At 34.0% G+C, this 16588-nt stretch overlaps 1 protein-coding gene across 1 annotated transcript; it reads left to right on the forward strand.

The window, feature by feature from the left end:
• Positions 1-7236: 7236 nt before the first annotated feature.
• LOC129313145 (cellulose synthase A catalytic subunit 3 [UDP-forming]-like) lies at positions 7237-15322 on the forward strand. The gene is given in 16 exon segments (XM_054956092.1): positions 7237-7627; positions 8005-8159; positions 8517-8712; positions 9775-9986; positions 10096-10210; positions 10339-10516; positions 10744-11010; positions 11135-11480; positions 11572-11709; positions 12023-12148; positions 12239-12451; positions 12622-12746; positions 12748-12884; positions 13019-13221; positions 13819-14169; positions 14438-15322. Coding segments are annotated over 15 exon segments (3216 nt in total). The 5' UTR covers positions 7237-7627; positions 8005-8135; the 3' UTR covers positions 15023-15322.
• The last annotated feature ends 1266 nt before the right edge of the window (positions 15323-16588 follow it).

The raw sequence follows: 16588 nt of genomic DNA on the forward strand, positions 1-16588 counted from the left end.
GTATTTCTTTTTTCTATGATGCTTCAAGACAAAAGATGAATAAAGAAAAAACTAAGATTTTTGTGTCTAAAAGTGTTCACTTGAACAGAGCTTTGGAGCTCAATAGAGATTTGGTAGTCGATCTAATGAGAGATTTGGGCAACTATTGGGGAATTCCTCTGATTCATAAGTGAGTGACAAATAGCCTTTTTAATCCCATTTTGGCCAAAGTAAAGAGGCGCTTATCAGGTTGGAAGAGTAACTGCCCTACTTTTATAGGAAAAACTACCCTTACCAAGTCTGTTATCTCTGTTCTTCCTAATTATTTTATGCAAACCATTCTTCTCCCTTCTAGTGTCCTCAATGAACTTGAAAAAGTTAGTAGGGATTTATTTAGGGAGATAAGGAAGAAGTAAAGAAGGTTCATCTCTTAGCTTGGGAGGTGTTATAAAGACATAAGGAGAAATGAGGTTTGGGTCTAAAAATCTTAAACTTCAAAACAAAGCCTTCATCTAGAAACTTTGTTGGGGTTTGGTTACAAATCTAAATGCTTTTTGGGTTTGAGTGCTTAGAACTAAATATAAATGTAGGGAAGGAGATGTGTTGGATGTGCATCATAAAGTAGGGGCTTCTATTATTTGGAGAAGTATGACAAAAGTATCGAATACCTTCCTACAAGGATTAGGTAAACATCTCATTATAGGAAAACAAGCTTCCTTTTAGTTTGATAGGTGATCTCTTCTTAAGAGGCCACTTATTGACTTCATGGAGACAGATAGGGAGTTTATTGATGTTAATGAGAAGGTGAGAGACTATGTTTTACCGTTAGGTTGTCGAGATATGTTCAAAATGATACTATGGCTGTCTATGCATATGGTGGACCTTAGTACCAGTACAAGAGTTCCCGTAAGGAGAGAAAAGAGGATAAACACATATGGCTCTTTTCCACTGATGGCATTTATTTAGTTAAATTCGGATATTCTTTTCTTTGTGTAGGTATAGAGGAATCTAAAGACCCTTTATGGAGGAAAATTTGGAGACTATCTATACTAAAAAAGATGAAGACATTGTTATGGCTGTTCGCACATTATAAAGTTCATACAACGGCCTTCAAGAACAAAAGAAGCCTCTCAACTACAAGCCCTTACCCTTTTGGGTGTAATTAGATGGAAGATACCTTACACCTCTTTTGAGACCACCAACATGCTAAACATAAGTAGGGAAGATTGGTGTGGACTGATCTAGTGGATGAATTTAACAATCTCAACAAGTGAGAATGGCTGAAGTGGAATATGAATGAACAAGTGGAAAGTAACTTTACTGAAGTGGTACCATAAACCACTCTTTTTACTTTCATTTTGCTGGGAAATCTGGAAGAATAGATGTAAACTTATGTTTCCAAGGTAATAGCCAATGGAAAGTTGAGGAACCACAATTTGTGCTATTCAAGATTCTTGCAAATTTAAGATTACAACATCAGCTTGCTAAGTCAAACCACCAACAACATTGGCTGGAACAACAAGAAAACAATATGCAAGCTATTAGGTTGGAAATAGATGGATCTATGCTCAAGGATAGCCAAAGTGCTTGAGGTGGTGTATTAAAAGACAAAAATGGCATTTGGATACAAGGTTTTAGCTAGAGGTTGGGATGAGTGCCACCTATAGTTGCAAAGATTTATGATATTTTCAAAGGTCTTGAATTTTACTGGCAAAATGAATTTAAGATTGTGGATGTCTTTTGTAATAGTGCACAAGCCATTGCTAGTATCACAAGGGACAACCATAATTACTATCCTTTTCAAAACATTATTAATTCTACTAGACTTTTGCTCAAAAAAATTGGTTAGTTAACTTTCATTTCATGTATGGGGAAGATAATAGCTGATCTTTTGCTGAGTTTGCCCATAATATGATTGTTGATTCTACTATATTTGCAATGCACCCTTTAGTTAGTCTTGGTGGACTGTGCTAGTTTTTTCGTTAGGATTTTACTTTGCTTTGTGTTAGCTGTTTAGTATGTAGTGTTTTTACATTTTGTTGAGAGAATTCCATTTCACATTAAAAAAAAAAAGAACAAACATATGTCTATAATTTATGAAAAATTTTATCCTCAATTTAACAAGATTTCAAATTTGTGTGATGTCATGGATTCAATTTTCTCAAGTGATTTCAAGTTGTTAATTAATGAAAACCATTAGTCAACGTATATATCATCACAATGTTGATTTGCGCAGTGTCCTTCAAGAGTAAAAGACAAGTCTTTTATAGCAAGTAGGAGTTCAAACTTCAACATATATAGATGAAGACAGGCTAACATGTGCTATATTTATTATGTTGTTAGCTTATGTTTCAATCGTGACCCTAAGTTGGTCCTCTATGGTTAGCCCCAAAAAGTATGATATTTTGTCTCCTTGCATGATTGAATTTTTTTTTAGCGGATAATATAATAGATTTATATGAATATATTACATCAAAGTAAGAAAAATAATTAATTTGACTTCCTCTAGTCAAGTTCAATACGGTTTAAATTTAGATATTGAATATCAAATGATTTAGTATTAAGGGAAAAAAAAATACTTGATACCTTATGTTTTGCATGTTCAATTCATGAGTCTTTCCATTTAAAAAAAAAATCGAATACAACTAAGAATTCAATTTTTTTTTGTATGATAAGAATTCAAAATTTCAACTTCGATGTAGATTTGTGTTTGAAGGTAAAAATATTTAATCCTATTGAGGTGAATGTTTTAGTTGACAGACTTTTGTGTTAAATTAATAATGTGCAAGCTTTTAAATTTGTAAGAAAGGTTGATGTAAATAAAAAGTGAAGTTGCCTTAGTGTTTTCTTGATAAAGGTGGGATTGAATTGAATTATGATGGGGCTTTTGATGAGATAAAAGATTATGGTAGTATTGGGACTATTAGAAGAGATGATTTAGGTAACTTTATGACTAATATAAGTGAAAAAGTGATAGGTTCTTCAGCTTTGATAGTTGAAATTTTAACTTTAAAAAGGGCTCTACTACTTGCTAAAGAACTTGAAATTGTGAGTATCTATGTTGAAAGGGATTGTAAGGTCTTATATAAGACTATTATTATGATATAGCTGTTACTTGTGATTGGAAAAGTAATGGCATTATCAATGATATTTGTTGTTTATGGCCTTATATGAAGAATTGTTGTTTGTCTCTTGTTTGTAAGGATAAGAATAAAGTTGTGAATTTTCTTACAGTGGATGCTAAAAGGAAGATGAAACCGATTGGTTTGGTGATGTCACCTCCATCTATTTTGGCTCGGATTATGCTTCTTGACAATATTAAAACATTGAATAGTGATGATATTAATAGGAATGTATCTTTTGTAAAAAAAAAAAAAATTGGTTGATAATTTTTTATTGGGTTTTTTATTTTTGTTGGTTTTTGTTGTTCTTGTTTTTTATTTTTGTTAAACTGGTTGTTGTTTTTTCTTGTGTGTTTTGGTGTGTCAGATTGTATGTGTAGGTTTTCTTGAGTGTTTTTTTTTTTTTAACTTTGGCTATTAATGTTTGTAATTGTTTTTTTTTTCTGATCAGACTCTTATTTTGGCCAAAAAAAATCGTCATACTATTGAAATGAAGAATTGGCCAGTGTGTGCGTGTGTAATTTGGGTTTGTTAATATGAAATAGTCTAAATCGTTGGTCCAAAGAAACAAAAAAAGTGAAATAGTCTAAATCTAAAATTTACATGCAAATTAGTTTCAAAAATTTATGCCGCCGCCCGCTCATGAGATCTATATAATGATATATTAAATACCAATGTCATTATCACATACAAAGTGAATAAAATTTACTCAAACTGGGTGAAATTCTCTGTTTCAATAATGTTTCTAAAAATTTTCAAATATTCTTATTTTTTATTTAATTTCTCATAAACAATTGAAAAGCAGATATACATAAGGGACTAAATAATTTTGAGAGATTAAAGACTGAATAATAATTTTATTAAAGATTAAATTTAAAAAAGTTTGCCCAACATACCTATTCGATACTTTATTCAAAAAAAAAAAAGTCTATATGTCATCATTAGCTTTCCATATTTTAAATTCTGTCACGATTAAAATGAAGGAACAGTAAAAGAAAAGGAATCTTTTCTTCTAATATATTGCCTTTATATTTTTTTTTTCCTTTGGCCACAACACCCACTCCATCTCTGGCCAAATATGCAAAGCAATTAATTACACGATAGTTTAGGCGTTCTCGTTCTGTGCTCATCTGCTCGCCAGGGGTTTGGTCTATTGAAGCCCAAACCCCTGATAAAGTATTGTAAAAAACATGACAAAAAAAAGTATCGTAAATAAAGCTAATTAAGTATTTTTAAGTATTTATTATAAATCATTTAAGTAAAGAAAATGTCTTTGTCGTCGGTGCTCTCATCCAAACTGCATTAGAATTTAGAACAGCAATTATTATGGGCAACGCTGTCTCTGTTCCAGCTGTTGTTGACTTGTCAACCCACTTGTTTCCATTCACCAAACTCCTCCTAATCACCAATTCTATTTTCATTAATTAATTATAGGTATTTATAAACCATGTTCATTATTATTATTATAAACTTTATAGTATAATTATGTATTATGTATGAATATTAAACAATTGATATTGATGATAGAATAATGATCATAGATATGTTGGTGCACATATAGACATATGTAAAGCATAGGAATATTATTTATATTTAATTTAAGTAGATAAATATTTGATAAAAATATATAATTTTTTATTGAATTTATTAAAACTAGATGTAAGCAGGAAGAATCACATATATCCAAAGATCTAGTAAGAAATTTATTTGCAGTTAAAGATTAAAAACAAGTTACATTTGAAAAAAAAAATTCTTATTTTCATTTTAACAACAATTTATTTCATATTAATTATTGTTTATAAATAAGTTTTTTGTTAAGTTTTTGGATGGGTTCTCCCATAAAAGTGTAATGTGTTTTGATGATTTATGTAATGCGAGCCATATTGTCACTCCTAGCTACTCTATGAATGTAATTTCTTTTTTTTTTTTTAAGAATCACATCAAGGATTATTGAAAAAAATTATTTAGAGACAATAACTAATACGGAATATATTATTCTAAAAATGAAGATGTGACTTATTTTTTTAAATAAAATTTATTGTTAATTTCTTGTTTGTGAATAATTTTTTTTAAATGATTCTCAAATGTGATTATCCTTTTTTTTTTTTTTTTGCTGGGACCAAAGGTATTTCAGACGACAGAAACCGGCAAAAGCCACCACAGTAGCAGTAGAAATCAAAGAAACAGCAAAGCTTAAAGAGACAGCAGCAAAACAAAGCATAGCAGAAGCCAGAACACGTAACTATAAGTCATAGTAATATAGTAATACAATTAATATATATGTATGTATGAGTGATATATGTTGATGATTATATGAAAACTATTCTTTCATACTCTTCCTCTTAATAATAGTATTCCAATCCTAGATTATTTAAAAAAAAAAACATTTCACTCCTAAAAACTTGGAATCAATTACTAATGAGTTACCGTAGAGATCAACTTTGCTAGCTAGAGATGTTATTTTGAAATATTTTATTATCTAAATATATGCACTTTTTTAAAAAATAATTTCCAAATTATATAATTTTATTTTAATTATAAAAAATTTAAATTTTGTTGAAGTTATATATGTGTGTGTGTGTGTATTATATATATCCAAAGATTCATCAATACTTGTTTTTCTTAAAGGAAAAAAAAAAAAAACAATTCATCGACACTCCTTCCAATCCAAAATATATGTCATGTATACCTTACTTGATAGTTGATAGAAACTACGGTACCGCGTTAATGGTAAAAAAAAAAAAAAAATCAGGGTTCCGCGCTAAAAGTAGGTTAAATATCTAAGTTTGTTAACAAAATTTATTGCTTTCTACTAATACTTCTATTAAAAGTAAGCTGCATAATTCTTATAATTTGAATTAACTCTCAATTTTAATCGTAGAAAAAAGTAAATTAGAGGAAAAAAGTAAATTAGAGGAAAAGATTAATGACTTACCCCGATAATATAAGGCATTTTATAGAAATTGTGCTGGGACTAATGTAGACATTTTATGGGATATTGAATATTTTATAGTATCATCTTTTCTGGCAAAAAAAAAAGGTTTTGATAATTTTTTTCCAACTATATCCTATTTAATTTATTATTTTTAAATGTCTACTAAACTTTCAATTGTCATTGTTACTGCACTTAAATAAAGAATTGGAAAAAACATACAATTTTTGTAAAAGATAACTAATTCTTTTTCTAGAATTGTGAAATAATTACCTATGTTCTATGTTATGATTTTCATTTTTCAAGTTAAAATTAAAAAACCTTATATCCCTTTATTTTGAAGTGAAGTGAAAATTTGTATGTAAGGCTGTTTAACTCGCGAGTTTAAATAAACTTGTAATAATAATATAAACTTGTGCCGCAAACTCGAATCGTAAACTCATAAGAGTTTACCTCTATTAACAAATAATCATTAAAATATTATTATAATTAGATTTAAATATATTAAAAATACATATTATTGAAATTAAAGTCATATACATTGCTAAATTATCATATACAAGATATAAAAAATTTTAAATTAGGGAAACTTATTTTTGGTATTCTTGTTTTCTTTTTTATTAATATTACTTTTTGCATTTAATTTTTTTCTTTGAACTAGGTCTTATAACTTTTATAAATTGAATTCTTTATAGTATATAATTAACTCGCTCAACTCTAAAAAAAATGACGAGCTTAACAAGTTTAACCAAGCTTATATTTAGTCTGAATTTATGAATTAGTTGACACAATTTTATAAGTTAAAAGCATAAAAATGGTAAATTCAAAGGTAAATTAACAAGTTTAATCAAATTTGTATTTAGTCTAAATTTATGAATAAATTGATATGATTTTATAAACTGAAAATATAAAAACCTTAAATTTGTAGAATTTTAACAACTATGTTTGTATGATTTCACTAAATAGAATCTGTCAAATTTTAACAAATTGTGTGTAATTCTCACCCTATAAATGTGTGTTTGGGTTTTGGAGGGAGGCATAGCCATAGGGGAGCTTTTGGTGAAAGCAACTTTGAGGGGAATAAAAATGATTGAAGTTATGATGAGATCTGATTTTCATTATCCAACAGTTACGTTACGAGATCTGTTTGAATTCAGCTCACTGTGTACTCTATTCTTAACTGTCGGTGGTGTCGGAGTCTAAGCTTTGTAGTTGCATTGTCCCTTTCGTCTTCGTTAAGTGATTTCCTCTTATTTTATCTATATATTTCCAGCTAGCCATTCACCCGCCCAAGTCTCCAACCTTTGAGAGAGAAGAGAGAAAAGAGAGAGAAAGCCGTCCTTCTCTCTCTTGATCTCTCTATATTGTTTCACTTCTCTTTCAGTCAACTCGATCTCTTCTTATTGCATTCTGATTCTCTGTTTCTGGATTCTTGTTGAGTATTGCTTAATTTATTGTTCTGCTTCCACTTTCTATCTCTGTCTTTGTGATCGTCAAGTGCGAGTTCATTTGGTGGATTTTGATCAGTTTGTTTGGAATTCGAGTGCTCGATCTGTTTTGCTGGTCATTGGCGGCGTAGATCGCTGGTGTTGAGGTAAATGTCGATTAATATTGGTCTGTTTGGTTGCTGCAAAAGTTGAGAAAATGAATATCGGATTTATTTTTTGATAGTGCTGAACGTTGTTTCTGAAGTAGACTTTTTGTTTAATGCTTATTGATCTTGCGATAACTTAAAGGCGTAGAACCATTTTTTTTTATTGCCGTAGCTCAGGACACAGCAGTGTTGCCTCCATCCTATATAAGGGACATTTCACAGTTTAAAAATCTAGCTCTCGGTTTTTGTATGAAATCTTCTGAACATAAAGCTGAAAATTGAGAAATCTCAGGCATTTCAATCTTGTTGACTTTTGGAAATGGTTCTTGGAAGCTGTAAAGCTGATTTATGGTCTTGTCCTCTGGTGTCCAATGCAGATCCAAGTGCTCGTTTCAACAGTAAAAACAAGCTGCTTCAGAAGATTGTCCATATTTAGTGATGTGCGACTCTTGTTGAGTTGAGCAATTGTTTGATTCCTTATTGCCTTCTAGCGGATTAAGTTAGCGGTATGGAGTCAGAAGGGGAAGCTGGGGTGAGTTTTATTAGTATTTCAATTTGGACCATGCAAGGTTCTTTAGCTTTTTATTACCATGTTTTCTTTTATAAACATGACACATAAAAGTTTTCCTTTTCTGGAAAGACATAATTATGTGATACTGAACTGCATAAAAGTGATCCACTGTTATATTTTCATCTGAGAACCTTACGGTGAATGCATCAGATTTGCAACTATGCTTCTTCCTTTCAACTTTCATTGGCTTCCAGAAATATCTCTGTCATTCTTGCTTGTCTCTGATTTCTGTTCATTATGTATAAGAACACATGATCACATTGGTAATGCTTTGTTTTCTAACTTTCCTTTTTTGGCTATATCATTTCTAATACTTAGGGAAAGCCTATGACAGTGTTGGGTGGCCAAGTCTGCCAGATCTGTGGTGATAATGTTGGGAAGACTCTGGATGGTGAGCCATTCATTGCATGCGATGTTTGTGGTTTTCCTGTATGCAGGCCATGCTATGAGTACGAAAGGAAGGATGGGAATCAGTCTTGTCCTCAGTGCAAAACCAGATACAAGAGGCACAAAGGTAAACTAACTGTTGCAATTCATGTCTCTCTTTCATCAAATTTGAATGTTTCTTCATTCTTATAATGCAAATTGCAAACCACAATAGCTTATCATGGTTCTAATTCGAAAAATAATGTGAAGTTTATTGGCAGGGAATTGACCTCTTTTCTCTGAACCAAATTAGAAAGATTTAAGGTTCTCATTTTAGAACATATCTGATATAGGCAAAGGGGAAAGAGGGGGACGGAGAATAAGAGAGATCACAGGGAGAAAAGGGGAGAGACTGTGATGGCAGAATATGTTACTATCAATTCAATAAGAAATAGTCTCCCAACAGAGGAAAAAAGCTATTGAATAATTGAAAAAATTAATTTTGAAAATTAAAAATATCTTTCATGGCCCTACCTTACGAAAGCTATAAAAAAGAATGTGAACTATTGAATAATGATTACAAGGTAGTAAACTTAGTAAAAGACTGAAGAAAAGGAAAGGAATTCCCTTTCCTTCATTCTTACCAGTGGTTAACTTATTCCCGGGAAAGTGGGAATGTCTGTGCATATAGTGCATGCTGCAAAACCAAATCATAAATAATTAGATTAATGTATGCTTTCAGAATTTTTGCCCTCTCAATTGCCACCTGGTTTTTCATTTAGTTCTTACTGTTACTTGTTAGATACAATTTACTCATGCATACAACATGTATTTCATGAAGTCACACCTGCTGTTTCACTTGGTCATGTGCGGTGAATATTTTAAAAAGCTGCTCCCTCGGGTCCAAAATATAAGCTTTTTTCTTTAGCTAAACTTAGTACGAAATATTAGTAACCTAGTATATGTCAAAATTTTTTTCCAATTTATCCCTATATTTATTAACCTAAATTTTTGTGTAAATGTATCTCTCACTCATCATAGAGTGCATTGGTAATTGGGATTAAGGGTAAAAAAGGAAAACAATATACATTTTTTTGGAAATAAGAACTTTATTGGCATGCAGATTTTTCTCAAAAACTGTTTATATTTTGAATCAGAGGGTGTACTATTATGTGACTCTACTTACCACTGCCTGTTGAATTGGTTCCAGGAAGTCCTGCTGTTGTAGGAGATAGAGAAGAGGATGTTGCTGCTGCTGATGGTGCTAGTGACTATGAGTCAGAGGGCCAAAGCCAAAAGAAGATATCGGAGCGCATGTTAAGCTGGCACATGAAGCATGGACAGTCAGAGGAGGTTGCTGCTCCAAAGTATGATAAGGAGGTTCCTCACAACCACATTCCTTTGCTAACCAGTGGACAAGAGGTAATTTAATCAGCTTGGCAAATAATAGTTTTCCTTCCAAACTCTTCTGCCCGAAAACGTTGCACATTCTCCTTCAGTATCGATAAGTGGGATTTGAATTCAATTTCAGGTCTCTGGAGAATTATCAGCTGCCTCACCTGAGAGGCTCTCAATGGCATCTCCTGGAATTGGTGGTGGCAAACGGATCCATAATCTGACATATTCATCTGATATTAATCAATCACGTGCGTTTCTCTCTTTCCTTCTGTACCCTTAATCCTTGTGCACATTTCGTTGGTTGTCTATACCTTGTTATGTTTCTGTGTGGCTATCTTAAAGTGATTTAAGGTAGTTGGCTGTATTCCTCATGCAGCAAATATTAGGGGCATGGATGCAGGAATGGGTAATGTAGCATGGAAAGAGAGGGTTGATGGCTGGAAGATGAAGCAGGAAAAGAATGCTGTTCCAATGAGCACTGGCCAGGCTACTTCTGAAAGAGGAGCAGGAGATATCGATGCCAGCACTGATGTGCTCATGGATGATTCCTTGTTGTGAGTGCTCTCTTCAACAAACCATAACAAAACTGCTGCTCTACTTCTGTTTTTAGCTTCTTTCGCTTTACTTGTTGGTCTGTTGGTACTTGTTAGAAATTGGCTGCTTTGAACATCTTGTATTTTGAATTTCAAATTTACTGATTTTTATTAATGATTCAAATCATATCTGGTCTCCAGATCACTGTGCGTGAAAAGACTATTTAATCTATCTTTTTGTGTTTTAGGAATGATGAAGCTCGACAACCACTCTCAAGGAAGGTTTCTATTCCATCATCTAGGATTAACCCGTACCGCATGGTCATTGTTCTGCGGCTGGTTATCCTCTGTATTTTTTTGCATTACCGAATAACAAATCCTGTACAAAATGCATATGCATTGTGGTTGATATCGGTCATATGTGAGATATGGTTTGCCATATCTTGGATTTTAGATCAGTTCCCTAAGTGGCTCCCTGTGAACCGCGAAACATATCTTGACAGGCTCTCACTCAGGTGGGGTCATGTTCAGATTATTATGTTTTTCGCTTGCCTCATCTAAGCAATTGATCACTGAATACTTCCATGTATCTTATAGTCTCAATCTGATGTTTTTCCTTATACAAATCATGAGTGACAGGTACGAACGGGAAGGAGAACCATCACAACTGGCAGCTGTTGACATTTTTGTTAGTACTGTTGATCCTTTAAAGGAGCCCCCACTCGTGACTGCCAATACTGTATTATCCATTCTTGCAGTCGATTACCCTGTTGATAAGGTCTCCTGCTATGTATCTGATGATGGTGCAGCTATGTTGACATTTGAAGCACTAGCTGAGACATCAGAGTTTGCCAGGAAATGGGTTCCTTTTTGCAAGAAGTACACTATCGAACCTCGGGCTCCAGAATGGTACTTCGCGCAGAAGGTTGACTACTTGAAGGATAAGGTTCATCCATCATTTGTCAAAGAACGAAGAGCCATGAAGGTAAAAGTTTGGTTTTTACACGCTTGCGACTAGCTTGTGCTAAAGTTCCTCAAGGACATCTATTTAGCTTCTGCCTTGCCTTCCTTCACAGAGAGACTATGAAGAATTCAAAGTCCGTGTTAATGGACTTGTTGCAAAGGCACAGAAAGTTCCTGAAGAAGGATGGGTAATGCAAGATGGCACTCCATGGCCTGGAAACAACACTAGAGACCATCCGGGAATGATCCAGGTAGTTTCTTTATTTTGGTTTGGGTGATTTCTCATAGTTTAGATGACTTGCTACGAGCTGTTGTATTTCACCTGCTAGATGTACTGCATGTTTTAGTGATGAAACCATGTGCTTGTCTGTTAATTTTAGACGGTATTTTTGTTTGTTTATTCAGTTGATTATGTATGGGAATGTCATATGTGGTGAATTCATATGATTTTAGTTGCAATGTAAAATAACAGCAACAATAACAAGAAGAAGCCTTAATTGCAATGCAATATAAGTGCAGGTTTTCATTTCATTTAACGACTAAGATTGCATCCCGTATTTCCAGGTGTTTTTGGGCCAAAGTGGAGGACTTGACACTGACGGTAATGAGCTACCACGCTTAGTATATGTTTCTCGTGAAAAGCGTCCAGGTTTCCAGCATCACAAGAAGGCCGGTGCCATGAATGCGCTGGTGAGTCATGTTAACAGTAGAATGCAAGGAAATTTATTTTCTCCCATCAAATTCTTTTCTAACCTTAGGAAAACATTATAACTGTTGCAGGTTCGTGTATCAGCTGTCCTTACTAATGGGCCTTTCTTATTGAATCTTGATTGTGATCACTACATAAACAACAGCAAGGCCTTGAGGGAAGCTATGTGTTTTATGATGGATCCCAACCTTGGGAAAAATGTTTGCTATGTTCAGTTCCCTCAAAGGTTTGATGGTATTGATAGGAATGATCGATATGCCAATCGTAACACTGTTTTCTTTGATGTAAGTATCACACAATTTCATATCCAGCCATTTTTTTTCTAATGTCAAGCGTCTCGTTCCTTGGTTTGAATTCATGTGGCATGCATCACTATTGTGCTTTTCATATATTGGCTGTGATTTAACTTCTTTGTTATACTTAGTTTTCTTTTTCATTTCTTCATGGATGACAGATAAACTTGAGAGGTTTGGATGGCATTCAAGGACCTGTGTATGTCGGTACTGGATGTGTCTTCAATAGAACAGCCTTGTATGGTTATGAACCTCCTGTTAAACCCAAGCATAAGAAACTTGGGATTGTCTTCTCTCTGTGGTGGAAATCGAAAGAAGAAGTCTAAATCTAGCAAGAAAGGCTCAGACAAGAAAAAACCTGGCAAAAATGTTGACCCAACTGTGCCCATCTTCAACCTAGAAGATATAGAAGAAGGAGTTGAAGGTATACCTCGTAGTTCATTTTTCTCCTGGTTACTATGTACCTTTCAAGCTCCTAATGCATATGTTGCATTGATTTCTTTCAGTTGATTTCATTTACTTAAACGTTACCTCTTATATGTGCAATTTTATATTCAGGTTCTGGATTTGATGATGAGAAGACACTACTTATGTCACAAATGAGCCTTGAGAAAAGGTTTGGTCAGTCTGCTGTTTTTGTTGCATCTACACTTATGGAGAATGGTGGTGTTCCCCAGTCTGCTACCCCAGAAACTCTTCTTAAGGAGGCTATTCATGTTATTAGTTGTGGTTACGAGGACAAGTCAGAATGGGGAACTGAGGTATGGTGTTTTCTTATGTTAAATTCTATTTTTCTTTCTTATTGCTCCAATTCCACAGAAAAAATTATCTCCAATAGATTAGTTTTTTCTTGGCTACACATGCTATTTAAAAACATGCACACATACTATACAGTGAGGAGGTTCGAATTTCCAACCTCCTACTGGTAGGAAAAACATGCGAGCCGCTGAGCCAAAGGCTCACCCCCCAATGTTTTGAAACGTATGTAAAATAGGGAAGATATCACTCATTGTTTTATACATGAGAACGCAATCACGTCAATTTCAGCATCCAAGTAAATTCTTTAAAAATTGAGCTAGTTGTTGAATCCATTGGCCTTTGTTCAAATTGAACTAAGGAAGTGATTAAGGTTGGGAAGCCTAGCCTCAGGCTGATGCTTTATTTAAATTATATAATGCAGTTATATATTAATCATCGGAAGATAATTAGTGAACAATATACCTGAAGAGTTGTCGTTTGATAGAACTAAGTGATGTAATGTGATCCATGGAGCCGATTTCATCTAGTGGGATAAGATTGTTGTTATAGTAGTTATAGAATAATTTTCTGAAGATCATTATTTGTCTTCTTTTATACAGATAGGATGGATCTATGGTTCTGTCACAGAAGATATTCTCACTGGATTTAAGATGCATGCGCGAGGATGGCGGTCTGTTTACTGCATGCCCAAGCTGCCAGCGTTTAAAGGTTCTGCTCCTATCAATCTTTCAGATCGTCTGAATCAAGTGCTTCGATGGGCTCTGGGTTCTGTGGAAATTCTTCTAAGTAGACACTGCCCCATTTGGTATGGTTATAGTGGAAGGCTCAAGTGGCTTGAGAGGTTCGCTTATGTGAACACCACAATCTACCCCATCACTTCCATTCCCCTCCTCATGTATTGTACCTTGCCAGCCATCTGTCTCCTCACAAATAAGTTCATTATCCCACAGGTTTGTTTTTTCTCCGTAATTTTGATTCAGCATGTGTCTTGATGATCATAGTTTCCCCCCTTCTTTCTTTACCAACTGATTGCCGTGGGTGGGATATCTTAATTCACTTTGCCAATGAATAATAGACTTGACTTGGCATGAAAAGTTGAAAAAACACAACTCATATGCTTATTAGAGAGGATGAAAACAAATGGACAAAACAAAAATGAATTCCTCCTTGTAAAGATCCATATGCTAATACTAATAACTCATTCTGCTTTGGTTGCAGATTAGCAACATTGCAAGTATATGGTTTATCTCCCTCTTTCTTTCCATTTTTGCAACTGGTATCCTGGAGATGAGGTGGAGTGGTGTTGGAATCGATGAGTGGTGGAGGAATGAACAGTTTTGGGTTATCGGTGGTGTCTCCGCCCATCTCTTCGCCGTGTTCCAAGGGTTGCTCAAAGTACTCGCCGGAATTGACACCAACTTCACCGTCACATCTAAAGCATCAGATGAAGAAGGCGACTTTGCTGAACTCTACATGTTCAAATGGACCACCCTCCTCATCCCGCCCACCACCCTTCTCATCATAAACCTGGTCGGAGTAGTCGCCGGCGTCTCCTACGCCATCAACAGTGGTTACCAGTCGTGGGGCCCACTCTTTGGTAAGCTCTTCTTCGCATTCTGGGTGATCATCCATCTCTACCCTTTCCTCAAAGGTCTCATGGGAAGGCAGAACCGGACGCCAACCATTGTTGTGGTCTGGTCCATTCTACTTGCCTCCATCTTCTCTTTGTTATGGGTCCGGATCGACCCGTTTACGACCCGAGTCACCGGTCCTGATTCTGAACAATGTGGAATCAACTGCTAGATAAATTGGCGGATTGAACAAGAACAAGCTCACTTTTGTCACACTCCTTGGCTCGATCACGAACAAGACAAGCCTTGTGGCTATGTCTGGATGGCGTAATTATTTTTTCTTTTTGTTGTAGCTTGTATTTGTTCATGTAATATGCTTTCACGTGCATGTTATAGTTGATAAGAAAAGAAATTAAAATTAAAATTACGTTGTGTGAGGTTCTATTCTTTTGTAATACCTCAAAATAACTTATTGTTTCTTTTTTGGAAAACTATTAATTTGTGATAAAAAGGTCACACTTCTTTGTCTTCATATCTGGCTCCTACCTAATACCGATGAGGCTCTTCCATTGGAATTACTCCCCGTTACGTTGTAATGAATTAATGATAAACCTTACCAACGAATATCCCTGCTTTGTTAATCCCCTTGTCTGTCAGCTCCGTAAATTTTCTTTCAACAAAAACTGAAATACTTTCATTCATCAAAGAGAAGGAACAATATATACAATAAAAGATAAGGAAGGTGTCACCAATTGTCTTTTATCCTTAGTTGTTTATAACTAACTCACTAAATATTTAGATTGGATATATTATGCTCATGTAGCTGCCCATACTTTGATTTTTTTATAAATACAAGGCCATGTAAAAAAAAATGCAAAAAGATACAAAAACCAGTTCATATCAGATTCTAAGAGAATTCTACATCATGAAAGTAGGTGATTACAAATAAAATCTAATTATCTTCATATGGCTTGTGTGCTAGCAATTATGGACGTATTTGTTAACTACTCTAAACACATGTTGCCCATGATTTCATCCACACCCTTGTATGTGGGGAAATATGCATACATGTCACTCCACCGCTCAAAAAGGATGAAAAAGAATCTCAAAGCCTTAGAGATAAGAATAATTATTCTGAATGTAACGGTGCTTATTTACTTTCTAAAGAGTTTGAGGAACAGAACCTCTACAAAGTGGAGACATCTCAATCAATCGATGTGTTAATCAAGATAGCATCACCTACTACATATCATGCATCTATCATTTACTCAAGTGCTCTTATATTTAAGAACTGAAAAGGGTCATCATTTTTAATCTTTAAACATTGGCTCTGGATTTCCACAGTCATTCTAAACTATATGTTGATACTTACATGTAAGAAAATTATGATAAAAAACTGACGAACTCACACTTATTTAGTAAAAAATCTGGTTGCTTGTAAAACGTCAACGTTCGAAGATTCTAAAAAATAGCCTATAACAAATCATTACCAACGCAAAAAAATAAAAAATAAAAACAATTTGACAGGTGTACCAAAATAGCTAGCCTTATCTAGTTCCATTCATATATCTTTCGAAGTGCGGTTCCACATTGTCTTACCTGAGTTGTATCTCCACTATGTGGTCCTTGACCGTGACTTGCTATTTCTTTCTTGCGAAAATTACATGTTAATCTCGTAAAGCATATTTATTTATAAATAAATCTTATAAAATTTAAAAAGTACAATTAACTCTTTTGAAATTTGAGTATAATTTAAAATTAAGATATAAAGATAATGATATCCCCATTAAAAATACCT

The sequence above is a fragment of the Prosopis cineraria genome, unplaced genomic scaffold (assembly GCF_029017545.1).
Source record: "Prosopis cineraria cultivar Desert tree isolate PC_DT_omini unplaced genomic scaffold, ASM2901754v1 PC6, whole genome shotgun sequence".
NCBI lineage: Eukaryota > Viridiplantae > Streptophyta > Magnoliopsida > Fabales > Fabaceae > Prosopis > Prosopis cineraria.